The sequence below is a fragment of the Juglans microcarpa x Juglans regia genome, chromosome 4S (genome assembly GCF_004785595.1).
Source record: "Juglans microcarpa x Juglans regia isolate MS1-56 chromosome 4S, Jm3101_v1.0, whole genome shotgun sequence".
Lineage (NCBI taxonomy): Eukaryota > Viridiplantae > Streptophyta > Magnoliopsida > Fagales > Juglandaceae > Juglans > Juglans microcarpa x Juglans regia.
Genome location: NC_054601.1, coordinates 21,303,387 through 21,324,560, shown reverse-complemented (window position 1 = coordinate 21,324,560; position 21,174 = coordinate 21,303,387). Strand labels below are relative to the sequence as shown.

General features: G+C 40.1%; 1 protein-coding gene across 4 annotated transcripts; it reads left to right on the top strand.

The window, feature by feature from the left end:
• The first annotated feature begins 14,077 nt into the window (after window positions 1-14,077).
• Window positions 14,078-16,385, top strand: LOC121262317. 4 transcript variants are annotated; one of them, XM_041164734.1, is made up of 3 exons: window positions 14,078-14,197; window positions 14,389-14,630; window positions 15,996-16,385. In XM_041164734.1, the coding sequence occupies exons 2-3, from the start codon at window positions 14,463-14,465 to the stop codon at window positions 16,191-16,193; spliced, it is 366 nt and encodes a 121-aa protein (XP_041020668.1). In that variant the 5' UTR covers window positions 14,078-14,197; window positions 14,389-14,462; the 3' UTR covers window positions 16,194-16,385. The 4 variants fall into 4 exon arrangements, with proteins under 4 accessions (XP_041020668.1, XP_041020666.1, XP_041020667.1 ...); XM_041164732.1 differs by having other exon boundaries at window positions 14,084-14,244; XM_041164733.1 differs by having other exon boundaries at window positions 14,084-14,277.
• The last annotated feature ends 4,789 nt before the right edge of the window (window positions 16,386-21,174 follow it).

Below are 21,174 nucleotides of genomic sequence, written 5' to 3'. Positions count from 1 at the left end.
CATTCTACATATTATAATTATGTATATATTACGCATCTTATGCATCTCACGTTGCATAAAACACGTAAACTTTCATAATATCAAGTGTAAGATAAATATCAGATTAGCCAGATGACCATTCAAATGCATGGTACCAATGCATTCAAGGCGGATGTGCAAGCCACAGACTCAAGTATGGTCCACCATAGTATTTTGTCAGATCGACGGTTCCCCTTGTGACCATATGATGTGGGATTGGTGCACAACCTTGTACACAAAGTTAAGCATGTTGGCCAATTAGAACAGTCAGAATACTAAGATAATTTAGATGAGCCAGACAAGTCTGATAATTCAGATAAGTCATGCATGTCATAACATATGTATGAACAGTCATGATTTTAAGTTCTCAGCATGAAATATTTTATGAAAAACCTTATATTAAGTATGCTTATGTTATAATGAGTTTCTTACTGAGTTATCGACTAATTTTAGTTTATTTTTATATTTTTAAACCACCCCAAGTCAGAATATTTATGAAGGTAGAGTTGCATGACAGGACTTAGTCCAAGAAGGTGTGACCATGGCCTAGATCATGTATAGATATTTTAAGTTATGATTTTTATGGCGTACTCTTTAAGAAATTTTAATAAATGCATCCATGTACTATCATTTTTTATTCTAATATTTTAATTCAAATAAAATAAAAATATATTTTTAAGTCAAGTTCATTAGTAGCACTTCAGATCCCATGATTTTATAAAAAAAATGACGTCTTTCTTAATTGTAGGGAGCAGAGTGTTACATAAATAGATCTTACAAATATTTCAAATATTACAGATAGTGAAAATACAACCAGATATTTCTGCAAATGTTGTTATGCCAACAATTTTTAGGGAGAATAAATCGTACAATTAGGAATTTTTAGTCACTACTGACAACATAAATTATAATGGATTGCAACTTTTCTAATTTTAGGAATATAATCTCCATTGATGCTCAATTATGTCTAATTGGAGTTGATGATGAGCCGAAATATCTCTAATCTCATGATGACGCTAAATGAACTCCATGAGTTCAGTTGTAGGATTGCACAATAGTTCAAGTAGATCCTCATCAAGTTGTTCACACTCGAACTCGGGAACCCCATTATCATCACGCTCATCTTTGATGATTATGTTAAGTAAAATTACACATGCTTTCATTATATTTGTTAGATCTCTGATTTTGAACATTCGAGCAGGTCCACGAATTATTGCAAAGCATTGTTGAATGACCCCAAATGCACGGTCTACATCCTTTCTTGTTGATTCCTGTGTTGCAGCAAAATATTTCTTTTTGTTCCCTTATGGGGATGTGATTGTCTTCATAAATGTTGACAACTTTTGATAGATACTATCGGCAAGGTAGTACCCCATAGTGTACTTATTACCATTAATTGAGTAATTCGTTGGAGGAGCACGCCCTCGGACAAGTTCAATGAAAATAAAAGATATCTCTAGCACATTGAAACGTTATGAGAACCAGATAATCCAAAAATGCATCTCATAGCTAAAGATCATATGAGGCAAATTCTTCTAATATAATAGTTGGTTCACGGCTATGGACAGAGTACATACCTTTCCAATGCATGGAATCAATGTTTGCTAGCATCCCAAGGAATCCATTTTGTTCATAAATAGCGAGTAATCAAGCAATATCATTGGCATTTGGAAACCTCAAATATTCATTAGAAACAACATTTACAACTATGGTTACAAATTTTTTCAAGCTCTCCAGTGTGCTTCTTTCTCCAATCCGTATGTATCAAAGTTTTGCATACCGTTTCGGTCAAGGCATTATAACAAAATATTTCGATACCAGTATTGTTTCGGTGTACTGTTTCTGGATAATCTATATATGGATAAATAACTTTATATATATATATATATATAATATGTTCCAAAATAACAACAATATAAGTCTTAAAAACATATATACATGATAAAAAAAAAAATGGAATGGCATGTGACTTTTCTTGTGCTACACCCAACGCAGCGTCCTTTCTCCATATTCATACCCTCTATATATGTATATATATATATATATATATATATATTATCAACCTAGAATTTGATTTGATTGTAATTTTTTTATTTTTGAAAAAATTAATCCTCGTAATCAGATAGATTTGGCAAACCCAGATTGTGATGCACCAAATCGAAAGGCCTACCACGTTGACAATAGGTACACATTACATTTTGGTTTAACAGAAATATTTGGACACATCACATTGTCTAGTACCTAGCAAATGTGGCAGGCCTATTGCAAGTACCTAGCACACATCACATGTTGGCAGGCCGATTGTCTTGTAATCAGACAGATTTGGCAGACCCAGATAGATAGAATCAAAAAAGTAGATCTGTCGAGAAAAAGTTTATTTATGAAAATGCCCTTTGAGTTCACTCTTAAGTACAAAATCACCATGGCGTTCACTTTTAATTAACATTCCAGACCGATTTTTCCTATACCGGGTGAAATCCAAAAACCGGTAGGTATTGACCTAAAATTACCAATATTTGACCAGGTACGAAACACCCACATTCATTGTACCTAGTATTGTTCTAGCACGATAAATTTTGGTTGTACCGGCCGATACGAAACGGTATTAAAACTTTGGTATGTATTCATCCATAAAATTAGCAGTTATCTTTTGTAGGGAAGATAGACCTAATCTCCCAGCATTATCTCTTCTTTGGATGAAGTAGGACTTGTAAGCCTCTACCTTATGCTGAATATAAAGAAACAAAGGAAGACCCATACGAAATCTCCTTCGAAATAGATTCGAGGGATATGCTGGTACTTCTACAAAATAGTCACGAAATAGCCATTCGTGTCCTTCAATATGATCATGCTTAAATGTACTTACTACGTTGGTGAGAACCAGGACAAGTAGATGTTAATCCTCAATCGTCATTAAAAACAAGTTTCAACTCATCTTGAGTCCAAATGAAGCAGTAATTTGCGAAAGAAAGAACGAGCCATTTAAGAAGCGAGTGGAAAATGAGGCCGAAATGACAATTTTCTCTTAAGATGAAATGAAACTTAGGCTACTCTAGATGTGAATGGACTCATAAATTCTCTTCTTTATACATAAAAATTTTACCGTTTGAAAATATGTTCATTAGGAAAATGGCAAAAAAAAAAAATTACCATTACAAGTCTAAAAAGATATGTTACCGTTAGACAAAGGACAAAAATATTACCGTTAGATAAATGACAAAAACTGTTACTATTAGACAAATGAAAAAAAAAATATTACCTTTAGATCTCAGAGAAAACCATAATTTTTATTTTTATTTATCCGTTAAAAATAAAATAACGTTGGAAAAGATGAATATTTATAAAAAAAAATATTATTATTTATGAAACTGTAATAATTTCAAAACTATCATCGTACCCGCAAAAAAAAAGTCAACTTTGTGTTTAAAATATTAGGTATAATGTAATAGTTAAAATTATATGGAAAAAGATAAAAGAGTAAATAGTTAAGATTGTAAATATAAGTGAGAGAAAAAAATAATAGAGAAAGAATAGAGAAAGATTATTTTAATATAATAGAGAAATGATAGAAAATTAGATATAGGAGGTTTTTGAAAAATGAGTAAAATTTAGTATAAAATTTTAGGAGATGTGTTTTTTAGCCAAACTTTAGGAAGAATTATAGGGAATGGGATGTAAATGCTTAAGTGGGTGACGTCGCAACTCATTCTTTTTTATAAACTTTTAAAATCCTGCTCAGCAGCAAAACCCATGTTTAAAACTCAAAATAATTTGTCCTCCCTCTCCCTCACCGTCTCTTTCATAGTTCCACCCATCAGCATCGTTCAGCGCCGCCATCTCAAGTGAGTCTCTCTCCCTCAATTTATTCTCCAACTCTCTCTCTCTCTCTCTCTCCACGGGTTTTGATCGAAAATGGTTAACATTTGCTGGTTACAGCTGTCGCTCCGCCATACACACCACATGAGACGCCCCCCTTGCGCCTCTAAGTTGTCACGATTAACCCTAAAAGTCTAAGAGAAAAGGGAAATGAAGAATGGGGCATCATGGGCTCTAGCTACGTGGGCCAGGGTGAATTGTAGATATTAAATGGCCAGGGCTTGGAGTTGGGGCTTGGGCTTAAATGGAAGGTTGAAGACCAAGTATTACTTAGGTTAAAATAAAAGATGGGCCTTGGGCCCGATCCACTATTAGTCTATCCAGTATTAATCCATTACGAGTATATTGTAATTCATGTTATTTGCTTTCTGTTATGCTTATGTGGCATGTTAGTAACCTGTTGAAGAATATTTATGCAGGTTGGCAAGGTTTGTTATTGGTGTCTGTTCATATACACTGAAATCCCTTTTAGGGAGGCAATGAATGAATGCATAATTTTCCTACGAATTCTCCTTCTCTAGAGGATGCTCACCATTTAAGTGAGTGTACAAGCTCCCATTCTCTTAAGAGTGTTACAAATTTGGTATCAAAGATACCCTCATCCCCTTCTTACAAAACTATACTAATGGAGGAAGGAACTAGACTCTCCCAGTTGCAGGACGGCTTCAATTCCTTGAAGAAGACCTCTAAATTACAGTTCAAGAGCTTGGAGACTGAGATGCTGGCCTTGAAGAGGCAGCTATCCATTCTGATAGTGGAGTTGCAGAAGAAACACCAGGAGTAGGTTGAATCCTCCCCTGGGCAAAAAGGACAGCAAGATCTTTAGCTGGTGCAAATGGGTGAGGTGCAGACCCGCTTGATGAGGCTTGATTTCCCTATGTTTAATGGAGATGATCACATGGGCTGGTTGTACAAGGTACAATAGTTCTTTAATTTCCACAATACACTACCACAACACAAATTGAGGTTAGCATCCTTCCATATGGAAGGTAGGGGTCTGGTTTGGCTCAAGGATTTGGATGAAATTGGACAACTAGTCGATTGGGAGAACTTTGTAAGGGCCCTACTCATTAGATTTGGGCCTAGTTGTTATGATAATCTTATAGAGTCCTTAATTATATTAAGGAAAACTAGGTCAGTAGAGGATTATAAGACCTAATTTGAGTCTTTGTCTAATAGACTGAGGGGTTTGTCATATCCTTATAAGCTAAGCTATTTTTTGAGTGGCATGTGAGGATGTTCAACCCTCCCACCCTTATCTCAGCTTACAGCTTAGCTAAGATATAGGAGGAAAAGTTAAACCTTACCAAGAAAAACCAAAAGAGACTTTCCCCTTACCCATTTGAACCAAGTTTGCAAAGAAATACCCAACCCCAAACTGAGACACAGAAATCCAACCAAAAACATACCCTACCAGTGCAAAAGATCAACCAAGCCCAAATGAAAGATCGAAGGGACAAAGGCCTATGCTATTACTGTGACACTAGGACGAGCCCTGGACACAAGTGTCAGAAGCCTAAGTTGTATTTGATTGAGGAGATCTATGATTTTATAATGAGGAAGGGGTTGTGATGGGGGAATTAAGTGAGAAGGAGTCTGGAGAGAAGCTGCTGGAGGTGACCTCAACCAAGGGGGGCCAGAAATCTTCATGCATGCAAACAGTGGTTCTGTGAACCCCAAAACCATGATGGTCGAAGGAAAAATTAGGGACTGCTGGATAGTCATACTTGTTGACTCTAGGATTGTTTATCTGGGCTGGGTCTTTTCCCAGCCTGATCCAGAACCCGAAAAACTGGATTTCGATTCTGAGTTCCAGGTCGGAACCTGAGTTGCAAAACCCGGGTATAAACCCGAAACCCGGGCTACAACCCGGTACTTGCTTTTTTTTTTTTTTAAGTTCTTGGTTGCAAAACCCGGGTACCAGGTTTTAAACCCAGAACCCTGGTTTACAACCCAGTACTTTTTTTTTTTTAAATATGAGTTTGTTATTTACATTTCATTACATCTAGGATTCATATGAAAAGTAACCTTTTTTTAAAGAGATTGTCTGCCTTTTACGCTCTAAAATTATATATAATGTTATTTAATATTATCTGAAAACAAATCTTGTCCTTTTGGTAAGAGCTAAGTTTATAGCAGACTTTGTTAATGATGCCAGACAATCTCTTATATTGAGGACGGGACAATAACTCTTCTGAAAATGAATGGCTTGTAGTGACATTTATCATATGCGCGAGTAAATCTACCTCTCTTTTGTGCCTATTGTTGCCGATGTACCACTCAAGCAGCCACTTCTCTTACATAATATGATTGTAACAGGAAAAAAAGGGTTAAACCCGGGTTCCGGGTTCCGGGTTCCAGGTTTCGGCCCGAGTTTGACCAGGGCTAACCCGGTCCGGGTTTCGACCCGAGTTTGAAACCTGGGTTCCATTCCAGGTACCCTGATACCCGGGTCGGAACGCGAATGAACAGTCCTAGTTGACTTTGGCAGCACCCATAATTTCATTGATCCAGCTTTAGTGACTCGAACCAGGTTAAGGGTGAATGGGGAGGAAAAGGTCTAGGTCAAAGTGGCAAGTGGTGAACTGGTCTCTAGTGTTGGAAAGGTGAATGAGTTGCCCTTAGATATTCAAAATTACCATTTCCATTGTGAAGCTTATGTACTGTTATTGGCTGGTTGTGATATGGTCCTTCGAGTGGTTTGTCTTCAACATTGGGATCCATTTTATGGAATTTTAAGGAAGTGACTATCCAGTTTTCAATGGCAGGGAACCAATGGTGTTTAAATGGCTACCCAATTGTAAGATGGTGGAGGTGGGAAGGGTGCCTAAGACCACCCAGTTCTAAGATGGTGGAGTAATGTTACAATATTTGGAAATTGAGTTAGAACCTCCTAAAATCCCAGCATCACTCCTAAAAATACCGAACCAATACCCTGACATATTTGTTGAACCCAAAGGACTTCCACCTCAACGACCCATGACCATGCCATCCCATTACAACCTAGAACCAGTCTTATCTCAGTGAGACCCTATAGGTACCCTTACTATAAAAAATATGAGATAGAGAAAATTGTGAAGGAGCTCCTGACCATAAGGGTTATTTAACCAGGTCAAAGTCCATATTCCTCACCAGTGTTGTTGGTAAGGAAAGCCAATGGCTTCTAGTGCCTCTATGTAGATTAAAGAGCTCTAAACAAAGCCACTATTAAGGACATATATCCAATACCAGTGGTGAAGGAGCTTTTGGATGAACATTGTGGCTTTATTATATTCTCTAAGCTGGACCTCAAATTTGGTTATCACCAGATAAGAGTCAAAACTGAAGATGTTCCTAAAACAACATTTCGTATCCACAAAGGCCACTATGAATTTTTAGTCATGCATTTTGGCTTGACTAACGCCCCTATCAACTTTTCCAAGTCTGATGAATCATTTTTTTAAACATTTTCTGAGGAGATTCATACTTGTATTTTCTTATGACATTTTGATTTACAGCAAAAGTGAACAGGAACATGGGCAACACTTGAAGGTGACTTTGGATACTCTTACAACATCAACTATATGCAAAAAGGTCCAAGTGCACATTTGGGTGTTCTGAGGTGGCGTACCTTGGGCAATTGAACTCAACCCAGGGGTTAAAGCTGATCCTAAGAAACTTAGAGCCATGTGGGAATGGCCCTTACCCACCAGTCTGAGGTCCTTAAGAGGTTTTTTGGGGTTGACTGGCTGCTACAGGAGGTTCATAAAAGGGTAAAAAGGGGTAGTTGCTCCTCTCACTGATTTACTGAGAAAGGAAAGCTTCAAGTGGTCTGCTGCAGCAGAAAAGGCTTTCTATGACCTGAAGGTGGCAGTTACCAAACCTCTAGTTGTAACACCCCGTATTTTAGTGTATTTTCACTGAATAATTATTTTTAATAATTCAAAAATTTATTCTCTTATTTTATAATTATCGGATATTTTAAATGGGTTATTTTATGATCTTTAAATTGTAAAAATTAAATTGTTATGTTTTCTTAATATTTATTTATTGTTGTATATTTAAATTGTTCTTCTTTTAAATTAATTGATTGTGGGATTTAATTATTTTATTTTCATTGTATCATTACGTTTAAATTATTTTAATTGATTTGCTGTTTTAAAATCATCTTTGTTGGATCATTTTTTGTGACCCAAGAGGTGAGGATTGGACCTCATTTCTTTTCCCCACTTTTTTTTCTCTTTTTCTTTCCTTTTTCTTTCTTTCTTCCGCGGTTCTCCTTCCCCGCGCGACGCACCCCCATCCCTCTCTCTCGTGCGCTTCTCTCTTTCCACCCAACCCACCGCCGTCGTGACGCCGTGCGCGACACCGCCCCTCCCATCAGCTTCCCCACCGGCCGGCGACCACCTCCCTCCATTCTCAGCTCCTATCGCGCCGTCGTTTGCCCCCACGAGCCCCTCCAAGCCGCGGCACATCTTGAGCTCCAGCGCCGCCGTCACGCCACCACTGGCCACCATTTCTTCACCACTTCATCCTTAACCTCCTAGCAACCTAATGGACCCAACCCCAGCTCCGATCCGTCACCGGTGAAGCACATCCAACCCCATTTCTGATTTGGGTATTTTTGGCCTAAAACTACCATTTGCGCCGCCACCCACGGCAAACCACCACCACCATTGGCTTCACCGACCTCTCTAGGCCCTACCCTATCAATTTCGGGTGTTAGTTTGTCTCCGTTGAAAAGTGAGTTTTTGAGACCCACGGCCACAGTGTATTTTACACTGTTACGTTGCTGAGTCACCACTTCTTGCACCACCGTGATCCTTCGAAAATCATATTATAGCGCTGTAAGTATTTTTTCCAAAGAACTATCATGATTTAAATATATTTTTACACGAACTCATATTATTGTGATCTGGTTGGACATGTCGGACTGAGTCCAAGGAGTTCGGGGGTCGGATGGATTGTGGACGGAGTTGTGTGTTTGGTTGGTATTGTGAATTGTTGGTTGTTGGTTTTGGTGTTGTTCATGTAAATGGCATATTGCACGCATGATCATGTTTGTAAAGGGAACTAGATTTTCGTGTACATGCATTCATGTTCATGTGTTTCATGAAAACCGAGTTTTCATGTGTTAAAAGATTTTGGGTGCATGTGTATCACGACCCCAAGCCGAAATGGGGCATTATCTTGGTGGAGCTCCTCTGGTCACTCGGGAGCGGAATATACTGAGTGACGTCTCCTGGGTTGTCGCTGGGCGACAACGGGATCGGACGAGATGGTCTCGTGCCGACTCCATGGCCCCTCTGCTAGCGGGGGCTAGAGGATGCTTGGCCACGAACGCGCTGGGAGCGGAACTGGGCGTCGCTCATTGGGTAGTGGGTGCTTGGCCACGAACGCGCTGGGCACGAAACTGAGCATCGCTACGAAGCCAGGACGTGCGAATGATACCTATGGGAGATCACAGTACATTGATTAATGGAATAATGGGTTGTTTTCTGGGAAAATAGCATGTGTTGATTAAAAGGATTTTTTATGTGATTCATTTTCTGGGAAAATGAGGTTTTATTGATTTGGGTCATTTTCTGGAAAAATGACGGATTATTGTTTTGGGCCAAAATGGGATTTTGGCGTGTGTTGAAAATATCTATTTTCGGAAAAAATAGTATTTTTGGATTTAATGCATATTTCATCATGTGCATGCATGTTGGTCGCATTAATGTATTTTTATCTCGTAGTTGTTTGGTTTATACTTACCTGCAGTACCGTTCTATGGTAACGCAAATTTCGATGCAGATGAGGATGAGGGTGAGCCTGAGGAGTCGGCTCCGCCCGAGGAGTGATTGGATCACTCGCATTCTGGTTTTGGGACTTGTAAAATATTTATTTCGGATGACTATATAATATTTAAACCTTTTTACTGATTGTTTAAATTGTATTAACAATTCTGGTACTTAGTTGTATTAATTATCCACTACGTTATTTTTGTACACTGTTGCATGTACACACACTTGACACTAACATTGGGATGTGTGACCCTGTTGTCATCATCCCGGCGTCTCGATTCCCGTGTCTCTTTACATGGGGGTCGTGGGCGCCACACTAGTCTTAGCCCAACCTAATTTTTCCTTCTCTTTGAAGTTGAATGTGATGCATTAGGGAGGGCTATCGATGTTGTCCCCATGCAGAAGGGGCATCCCATTGCCTTCTACAGTCAGGCCTTGAAGGGTAGGGCATTAGGTATGCCAACTTATGAAAAAGAACTCTTTGCACTGGTTTTAGTAGTGCAATAGTGGAGACCTTACCTCTTGGGCAGGCCATTCATCGTTAAGATAGACCATCAAAGTCTGAAATTTCTGCTAGACCAGAAGGTTGGAACTACAATGCGGTAGAAATGGGTTAGCAAGCTCATAGGCTATGACTTTTTGGTGGAATACAGAAAAGGGTCAAAGAATAGAGCAGTGGATGCTCTCAGGAAGGGTGAAGATGAAGGTCAAGTGACACTCTCAGCAATCTCTGTTCCTACTTGGGACTTAATGGAAGAGGTGCAACACTATTATTAGGATGATCCTAAAGTGCAGAAGCTCTTTTAGAAGGTGAATAATGGAGAAACTAAACCCCAACTATCATTAAGTTAGGGATGTCTGTAATACAAAACTGGCTCTACATTCCTAATAACCTTGGCCTTAAAACTAAACGGCTCCACCTACTGCACAATAGCCCCTCAAAAGTGGCCACTCTAGGCTAGATAAAACTCTACATAGGGTTAAAAGGGAGATCTATTGGCCAGAGCTAAGATTTGAAGTTTGTGACTATGCGAGGAGTTGTGATGTCTGCCAATGTGTTAAACCTGAGAACTCCCTTCCTGGGGGCCTACTGAGCCTTCTACCCATACGCTCTAAACCTTGGACCCATATCACCATGGACTTCATTGAAGGCCTACCCACCTCTCAAACCTTCAACTGCTTATGGGTGGTTGTCGATCACGTCACTAAATACTCACATTTCACCCCCCCCCCCTCTCCCATCCTTACACTGCTTTTACCTTTGCCCACTCCTTTCTTAAAAATATTTTTAGACTGCATGGCATGCCCAATTCAATCGTTTCTAACAAAGATAAAAGTTTTACTAGCAGATTTTAGGGGGAACTGACCTTTCATATGACCTACCATCCACAAACGGGTGGTCAATCTGTGGTAGTTAATAAGACCCTTGAAAACTATCTATGTTGTTTTGTAGGTAAAAGGCCCAAGGATTGGGCCCTATGGATTTCGTTGGTAGAGTGGTGGTATAAAACCATTAAACACTCATCAACGTAGATGACCCCCTTCAAGGCCCTATACAGCTACCCCTCACCCCGCCTATTAAGTTACTCACCAAGATCTTCACCAGTGGATGTTGTGGACTCCACACTTCATTCAAGGGAGCAAATCAAGCAACTACTAAGGCAGAACCTTCAAAAGGCACAAAGATCGAATGAGAAAGTACGCATAATTGAAAAGGAGAGAGAGGGAGTTCATAGTGGGGGATCTGGTTTACCTAAGGTTGCAACCGTACTGCCAAATGTCATTGGCCAACGGAGGAACGCTTAGCTAGCCCCAAGATTCTATAGGTCGTTCCCTGTCAAGGAGTGTATTGGATCTGTGCCTACCGTTTGAAGCTACAGGACTCAACCTTGATCCATCCCGTGTTCCGCATATCCTTGCTGGAGAAGAAGCTAGGCAGCTCAGTAGCTCCTATGGCTCAACTACCTCCCATCGACTCCATGGGTGTGTTCATGCCCAAGCCTGAAGAGATTTTGGAAAGGCGTCTTAGCCAAGTCAAACAGCTACTTGTGGTGGAAGTCCTAACTCGTTGGCAAGGGTAGATAGCAGAGGACACCACATGGGAGCCTTACCATAGTCTGAAGGACACCTACCCACACCTTGTGGGCAAGGTGTTCAAAACGGTAGGGCACTGTCACAATTAGCCCTAGAAGTCTAAGAGAAAAGGAGAAAGGAAGAAAGAGGAGGGGGGGTCGTGGGCCCTGGCCACATGGGCCAGGGTGAATTGTAGATATTAAATGTTCAAGGCTTGGAGTTGCAGCTTGGGCTTAAGTGGAAGGTTGAAGACCAAGTATTACTTAGGTTAAAATAAAAGATAGGCCTTGGACCCAATCCAGTATTAGTCTATTACGAGTATATTGTAATTCCAGTTATTTGCTTTTTGTTATGCTTATGTGGCAATCAGTACCTTGTTGGGGAATATTCCTGTAGATTTGCAAAGTTTGTTATTTGTGTCTGTTCATATACACTAAAATCCCGGGGAGGCAATTAATGAAGAGTTCGTCTACGTACAATCCCTACTCAGGGATTGCATGCACACAAAATGAAGTTTTCAATAATTTAATCTAAAAATTTGGTTAAATTACATAATGCCCAGAGGCAATCTTCCAAACTTCCAGCCCCTGAGTCCATTTTCGATTTAGTTTTCAAACCTTTCCCTCTCTCCACTCTATCTTTGTACACTCTTCAATCCATGTCTACATTTTTGCTCTCCCCGCCAATTTCTCTAAAGTGCTGGTTCCATCTAGCTAAAGCTAATAGAACATGGGCATGGCATGATAGGCCAGAACAATACGTTCATTGTCCCCTATTGATTCCTTTGTAGGTAAGACGTGGCCCAAGAAATTTGTTGGACACGATGTATATTTTTTTCCCTTAGTATGTTTCTTTTAAAAGCAATTTGAGTTACCTAAGAACTAAAATAAAATCATGAAAAGGTTGGGGCCCCTCCTACTGTGCAAACCAAAGAACAAAAAAGGGAAATGGGCGAGAAGATGAGAATGGGTCTGGTGAGGGAAAAGGTGGGGCTCCCTTTTGCCAAGGGCACCATGCAGTATCCTGGACAGTGCTTTGGCGGTCTCAAGCTCAAAGGGCTTCATTTCAATGATTCAGTGAACTGTTTCGTTTCAGCTATGCATTTTTCCAATTCATAATGAAACGATAGCACTTTTACAAGTACATTACTGAAACGATGTGGTTCATTCGTGCACGGGCAATCTCATTCGAGGATTGCATACAAAATTTTTCGCAAGCTCTTATTCTCTGAAGAGTCTTAGACAAGAAAAAGTATTTGTATTGACTTAGCCAAATGTGAATTCATCTTCAAACTTTGAAGAAATAGAGATGGAATCATCTGCATTGGAGTAGTCAAATGCTAGGGACTTCAACTATGAGCTACAGTATTTCTAAGTATTTCTTCATATTTGAATATGTACTATTCATCTTCAAAAATAATATTTAAAAATATCATACCCAACTATTTTAATATTTCTCACGTTTTTTTCTAAAATGTGTTTGTCGAATAATTAGGTTGAAGAAAAAAATTAGTTGAAAAATAATAATTTAAGTAAAAATGAAATTATTAATTGACATATAGTTAGTGTAAGAAAAAAAATTTAAAATAATATTATTAAAAAATTAATATTATATTATTATTTTGACTAATCCAATGTAGAGTTATAACTTGAATGAGTTTAAGTTTCTAAAAAGTATGTACTTTTAATTAAATTTTAGAGATCACTTTGATAAAACCAATGCTAATCCCATGCCTAGCGAGGTAGGCTCGGCACCACACAATGCTTCCACACGCTCAGCTAGCCTTGTGCTTGGTTGGGGTGTGGTTCAATTTATTTGATGTTGTGGTCTGGCGTACGTAACGGCGTATGAGTAGTGACAAGGTTGTATGTCTTGACAGACTCTGTACTTGTACATCAAACTGTTAGGCGTGCTCTATAAAAAAATGAATCAAAAAAAAAAAAAAAAAAAACCAATGTTAATGCTAAGCCCAAGTGGTTGCTCTCTCCCCCTCGTACTCTCGCTTGTGCCCTAACCCCTCATGTGCAAACACGCCTCCCCCTATCTATGCGGCTAATACAGCCAGCAAGGAGTCTATTGTGATTGATTCCTGCATGCGCATTTTATATGTCCCTAAGCCGAGTTTTTCTCTTGTTATGGTCAAGCTCGGTTGTGATTCAGTTTTAGATACACAAATCTATTTTATCTTATTTTATCATTATAATTTTTTTAAATTTTTATATAAAAATATAATAAATAATTCAATATTTTCAAATCTCAAAATAAAAATAATACTAAAAAATTATATTTTAATAATATTTTATTTAACTTTTAATAAAAGATATCGTCTTATCCTAAGTCTCCGCCCAAACTCATCCAATTTATATGTGCATTTTCCCCCCCGGTTTGGTTTTGATTGATGCGTATTTTCACGGAGTTGGTTTCATATTTGGCCTTCACAATTGAAGCTTTCAAGTTTCAACAGAATCCCTGCCCACAGATAAATCTAACTGAATAAAAAAACTATAGCTTTGTGAATCTCTCCTCTCTCTCTCTCTCTCTCGTTGTGCGCCATCTTTCATTTTCCCGTTTTCCTCCCAAGAACTCTTCAGCCTATATTTTTGCTCATTTGATTTTTGTTAATTTTCTTGGTTTCTGACTAAAATTCTGATTATAGGTGGGCGGGTATGATCGTACGAGAGTGTACTGTAGTGGATTGAGGTTGGGGAAAGGAAGATTCACCTGACCATTATGTTTGGGACGGCGATTAGGTATATGGCAAAGAAGCCCAAACCCAGGATGAAACCGATAGAGCTCAAAACGCCGCCAGAGCAAACGCAGACCATAACCAGGGTCATCTTTGACATCGTGAAGGAGCATGGTCCTCTCACCATCGCAGATACCTGGGATCATGTTAAGGTTCACTGCCATCTACCGTTGTCTCTTCATATATTTTTACCCATAAGATTACCATGAAGAATCTATCTCTGTTTTTTTTTTCAAGTATATATTGTTTGCGAAAGAATATGGTAATGATACGAACGTCTTTGACTGTAAGGCAGCGAAGGAGCCGCGAAGAAATGCTAGCTGTGTGGGCTGACATTAGTTCTACGCCATTTTCAATTTGCTTTCTTTCTGCTCCCATATGAATCATGATTTATGAAATTCTCATATGCCAATAACCTAGTCTAGTTAATGGTTATTTCCATTTTGAGTCACATGGTGAATCGGGCTGACTTAGATAATTGAATGGTTATGTTTTGCAATCTGATATATAATCAAACCTTTTTGTTCTCTAGTCTTGAGGGTTTATTTTCTTCTTTGTGGATGTGCAAATTTGAGAATTCATTAATAGACTTCATAGATCATCGCCCATTAAGAATGTGTTTCTCTTTAGTGGGGTTCTACCCTAGATGCTATGGTATTGTATATATGAGTGGGAGAAGACAGTGAGAATAAATGGGGTTTTTCAAAAATTGTGTTTCTCTACACCATTTCTTGCAAGGACTTGTTGCTCGCTAGTTGGGTACTTCCATAATTTATTTGGGTTTGGAAATACATTACTAGAACGTGAGAAGAGTTGGATTGTTTACCATTCTTGTAGGAGGTAAGTCCCTAACGGCTCATATTTTAATTTCATTCATTGATAGTGAAATTTCCCCCTTTGCCGAATTGTCTATGGATGTTGGCCATAGTGCCAAATCATGTTAATTGTTGTCCCTTGTTTGTAGTTGGGTTTTTCTTTACTTATCTATTCTCTTAGTAGATTTTTACCTTTGGATTGGTGTGGTTGGTGTATTATCAAATCTTCATTGCTTGACTTGTTCTTTGAAATGATTTGTAAATCAATCGCCGAAAGTCTTCACTATAACAATGCCATGTCATGGAAACTAGGGCTTCTTTGGTACATGTGTTAGTTTTATTTTGAGCATGAAAGAGAGAGATTAATGCTTATGCACTAGTGAGATATTATCTGTTAGTTTTCTTGTGCAGAAGTGTGGTGGCAGCATCATGTACAGTACATATCAGGAGATCATGTGATTTGAATGAAATTAGTGGCATTTATATACCCGTTGATCACAATAGTGTAATGTTTTTTGTTTTTTGAATTGAGTTACTTTGGGTGCCACTAACTATAGAGCTGATCTTTAACTTGGGAAGTGCTGTTGCTATGCTTTTTTCAATTACTGCATTCCACCTCTAATGAAGTTATGATCGCACATGTTTATCTAACACAAATTTACAATTTTCTGTTGACATTTTTGTGTCTTAAATCATATTCAGGAAGTTGGTTTGAGAGGTTTGACGAGCAAAAGGCACATGAAAATAGTGTTAAGATGGATGAGAGAAAGGCAAAAGCTGAGGCAAATATGCAACCATGTAGGGCCTAACAAGCAATTTCTATATACAACTTGGTTCACAAAGCCCAACATCAAGCAGGCAAAAACAGTTAATGATTCCTCACAACAAAAGTTACCTTAAATTTCAAGCTTGCTCATGAAATCCTATTTGCTACAATAATTGATGTAGAATCACAGGCTAAATGCCACAGCAAAGAAGTCCTGCGTGTAATTTTCTCTCATTCCTATGTAAATACTGGCTTTGTTTGAGACTCATCTTCGTTTGATTGACCTCTTCTTATCCAAATTTAAGATTCTGGATTATGCTTCTGAAGTCATGGATTAGTGTCTGCAGTCAGAAATATGGTGGAGATGGTGTCTATATATATATACCTTGTGGCACAGGATATCGAACTAAACTGGAAGATGCTTGGTAATGGTAGATGTCAATCGGTGTTTTTCAAATTGAAACAACTTGTATTTTGCAGTATACTGCTCGTAGTGTAGAAATCATCTTAACTCATCTTATCTTATTATTATAATTTTCTTAAATTCTCACATAAAATACAATAAATAATTTAATTTTTTTAAATTTTAAAATAATAATAATATTAAAAAATAATATATTAATAATATTTTATTTACCTTTAAATTTTTATTTAAATTTATCTCATCTCTAAGCCTAAACGGGACGAAACGTGCCTTTTTATAATAATTGATATTGAACTGCATAAATCCACATCACTTCACAAAAAGATTTGATTAAGAAGCTTTGTAAGATAGGGTCGTCTGCCAAAACCATCGGGAGCAACTCAATGCGATAAGAATGAAATTTGCCCGCACTACGTAAATATTATGAGCTCTATGACAGGCAACTGACCTCATTTCTTATCGGTACAGTCGTAATCCTTTCCGAGAGTATACGGATTATAGAAGAAGCAAGGGAGTTGGTTTGGCAAGCATTGTCGAAAAAATGTTCTATTTCCTGCCCAAGGAGAGTCTCATCAGGAGAGAATAAAGAAAGAAAGGAGGATGGAACAAAAGGCTGAGAAGAAAAAATGTGTCAGGAAAAAAGTGAAGATGTGACTTAAAGAATGGGAGAAGTAACGTAAAGTAGGCAAGGGGCAGAGGATAAAGAGAAGAGACCAAACCACTTCCACGAAGGGCTTCAGTTTCTTCAACCACCACAAGGACTTCAGCGACGAGATCTCCCCAGAAGATAGCGCTCCGATCTTTATTGTATAGTAAGTATGAGAGATTGTAAAACAAACATATTATAGTAGATTCACCTTTCCAAACGACATGTGGACGTAGGCCTAGTACCAAACCATGTAAATTTGTTTTTCTTTCCTTTATCTTTCCAGCATTTATTTTATGTTCCCTCATGGATGTACACACTGATACTATACAACCGCACAGAACTATTGCCGGGGGCTCCAAATGACATCAATCGAGACCCGGACAGTCTCAGCGAGTCGGGAATGACTTTTTCTCCCCTTCCAGCCTGTTGCGCTATTTTCAGATTTTAACAGTTGGCACTATTTGTGAGATCTAAGTTACTTTCTACACCAAGGGTGGTAGAAGGACGATTTTCCAGCACACTAAATAATCTCCAAATGAGCAGATAAAAGTTTCCCAAATAAGTTCTCAACCCTCCAAATTTTATTTTTATGAGCAATACTGTGGCAAAAAATGGCGAGTGGACCTTTTCTCGCCTAGCCAAAAATGCCAGTTACTCGCCAATTGAACTACAAATGCTTAGTATACTTTGAGTGCACTTTACAAAAAGAGAGAGGGTGAGATACACTCTGAACAGACACATGCATCCAGTCAACAGGGCATGTTTAATCTAACATACTACTCAACCTTCACCGGGACAACGAAGCGAGTTCAAACTTATTGTTAAACCCCCACGTGGAGTTGCCTCTAGAGATGCAGCACATGCCCTAGTCATGGTGGGGACAAGCACCTTGGCTAGCCCACAAGCATGCCTTGGCTCGTGGGGTGACACGCACGGGGCACCCAGCATGCATGCATGCCTTGGCCCGCACGTTAGCACACACGGGGCGCCCAGCATGCGGGCTAGCGAGGCTAGTGAGGGCCTGCCTGCACACGCAGCAATGCGTCACGCTCCCATGTGCCAGGCAACACGCACAGCCATGCGCGCGGCAATGCGCACAAGCATGTGCCTCACGCTCATGCGCGCAGCCATGCGTGCAATACTGGATCGCGCGCCCATGCACGTGGCAATGCAAGCCGCAGTGCGCCGTGCACGCTTGCTAGTCATAGTGCGCAGGCCCATGCGCTCCTTGATGGGCCGCGTGGCCCTTGCGCGCGCCCATGCGCCGCAAGGCCTTGCGCAGCACTGCCAGCCCACCCAGCGCGCACACCTGTCCAACCCTGCCGCACTCCAGCGAGGTTAGTGGCATGCCATCCAACGCACGGCTCCAGCCAGTGCCTTGCAGAGCAAGTTAGTGGCATACCCACCAGGCATGCCATCCAGCGCATGGCTCCAGCCCACGCCCTGCAAATTCAGCGCCTAGGCCACCAGCCTGGGCCATGCCGTGCACCACCATGACTCACCATCAGCAAGCCATGCCGCACCACTTGACCATGGACCAGCCCGAAGACCACCATGCACCAACTTAGCCCACCATGGGCCATGCATGCCACGGCTAGCCTTAGTCCATGACCACTATCATGTTATTTATTTTATTTAGTTAATTTGATTTATTTATTTATTTTCAAGGGACCTATTGGGGGTTTCCAATTTGTATTGCTTATAAATAGGACATCTTTCATTTGCTTTAGAATATTTTGGCAAACTCCTAGAGGGAAGACTATTGTTTGAGAGATCACAAACCGGTGCCATTGCACTTGGGCTTTTTGGGTGAAATTCGTGAATCCCAAATAGAGAATCACACTTTGCAATTCTTTGAATAAGTGTGATTCATTTATCTTGTTATTTGCAACTTGGTGCAATTCGTGAATCCAAGTTGAGTTTATCAATATATGAGGTTTATTCAATTCTTGTGCAATTCGTAAATCAAGTATTGGATTATTATTGTTTATGTTTATGTTCATTCAAATTCATAAGTATTTGCTTGTGTTCTTGAGTGTTCTTCATTTTATTCTTGGTGTTCTTCGTAAATTTGCTCTTCCAATCCATTCAATCCATAAAAGTCGACCAACACCTTATTAGTCAACTTTCCATAAATTGTTTGCTTCATCTTTGTTGCCCTAGCTGAACCTCCTCTCCATTTGAATTTGAATTCAAATTTTGGCAATCCTTGCCTAATTTGAATTGTCCTAGCCGAACACTCCTCTTGCCAAATTAAGGTTCCTATAATTTAGGAGCCCTAGTTGACCTAAACACTTCACCATACTCGGCTAACTCCTTTCCAAATTGAGTTCCTAGATTTTAGGAACAACTTCCTAAAATTACTCTCTAGCCTTGTTCGGCCAACCCTAGCCGACCACATACATTCTCATCTTCCAAACACTAAACCTAAACCCTAGCTGTCCATCACACATCTTCCAAACCCTAAACCTTACCTTACAAGTGGCGCCAACCCTAGCCCACTCTAGTGTCGTGCGCCCATCATCCATTGAACTCTATACCATTCTTTGACCCTTACCACCACTCCATACACCCATCTTAGTCTAAACACATAACCTCACCATACTCAAGTGGTCATCTTGACCACCATTGCTCGAGAACCAAGCAAGAGAGGAACAAGGATTCGGTCATCACAAGACCACCATTGGTGTGGAGAACTTAGTGTTTAGGGACTTGACCGCGGTCTCTAACACTTATGCACTGCTCAACTTCCCTCACGACTACGAGGGTCAATGAGGCGAGTCCAGTCTTATACACTGCTCAACCTCTGCCAGGACAAGGTGGGTTCAGTCTTACATACTGACATTACTCCTAGGACAGCATCTCCAGCAGCAACCACCTAGTGTTCGCACTTGTGCCATAACCGTTGGTAGCGAGTTACCTTTGAAAACGAGCTTTCGAAGTTAACATGCCTCCGAGCTCCACAACCGCCTTGTGTGGGTTACTTTCGGGAACTAATCGGTGGGCTTTGCAACCACCTAAGGTAGCCTTGGGGATCGACGAGCTTCCTGACCACTTTGCATGGGTTACAACAAACAAACTCCAACGTCAACAGCAATCCACATTGGAGAAGAAAAATTCACCAACACAATCGAAAACAAAACGTCGGATGAATATACACTTTTCGACAATGACAGGGGAGTCCAAACTTACGCACTGCTCAACTGCTGCCAAGACAGCAAAGCCAATTCAGTCTTACGCACTGCTTGACTTCCCTCACTTCGACGAGGATAAATAAGGCGAGCCCAGTCTTACGCACTACTCGACTTCTGCCACAACAACATGGCGAGTCTAGTCTTACGAACTACTCGACCTCCATCACGCCAAGGAGGTGGGTCCAAACTTTCTGCTACCCGACTTACCACCACTTTCATGATGAGTCAACAAGAGGAAAAGGTCAAGGACCACCCAGCCTCCCAGCCACCTGAATAGGCGGGCAAGTCACTTGACTGCCCAACTTCCCTTGCACACCTTTCACGGTCTAACACATCTCCCTTCGAAACCGAACTCCACACTCTCACCTTATGCGGTCGAGTACATCTCCCGCCATAGCCGAGCTCTGCACTCTCACCTTACGCGGTTGAGCACATCTCCCGATATAGCCGAGCTTGGCACTCGCACCTTACGCGATCAAGCACATCTCCCGCCGAAGTGAAACTTCGCGCCCGCACCTCACGCAGTCAAGCCTATCTTTTGCCTAGCCTCGCTCTAGGAAATCTTTATCGCTTACGTAAGCAAAATGAAAAATTAGTGACCCACTCCCGAAATTTATTTTTCTATGGATTGCTACTGACTTCTGCATCTTTCTCGCATGTTTTATCTTGAAGATTCTTGATGCTTTCTTGAGGCCTTCTTTCAAATCGAGTTGACCTTAAAAATCGCAAGCAACTAGAGGGAATAAAATATCACAAACCCATAATGGGTTCTAGCCCAACCCAAGGGGGAGGGTCTCTTCAGGAGGAAAGAAAGATATAATAGAGGAGGGGACAAAAGGCTGAGAAGG

Bases quoted from the DNA above. Each gene is read 5' to 3' on its own strand.
- LOC121262317 (XM_041164734.1), top strand. From the start codon at position 14,463: ATGTTTGGGACGGCGATTAGGTATATGGCAAAGAAGCCCAAACCCAGG. The intron at 14,631-15,995 runs GTTCACTGCCAT...AATCATATTCAG, and splicing joins ATACCTGGGATCATGTTAAG to GAAGTTGGTTTGAGAGGTTT.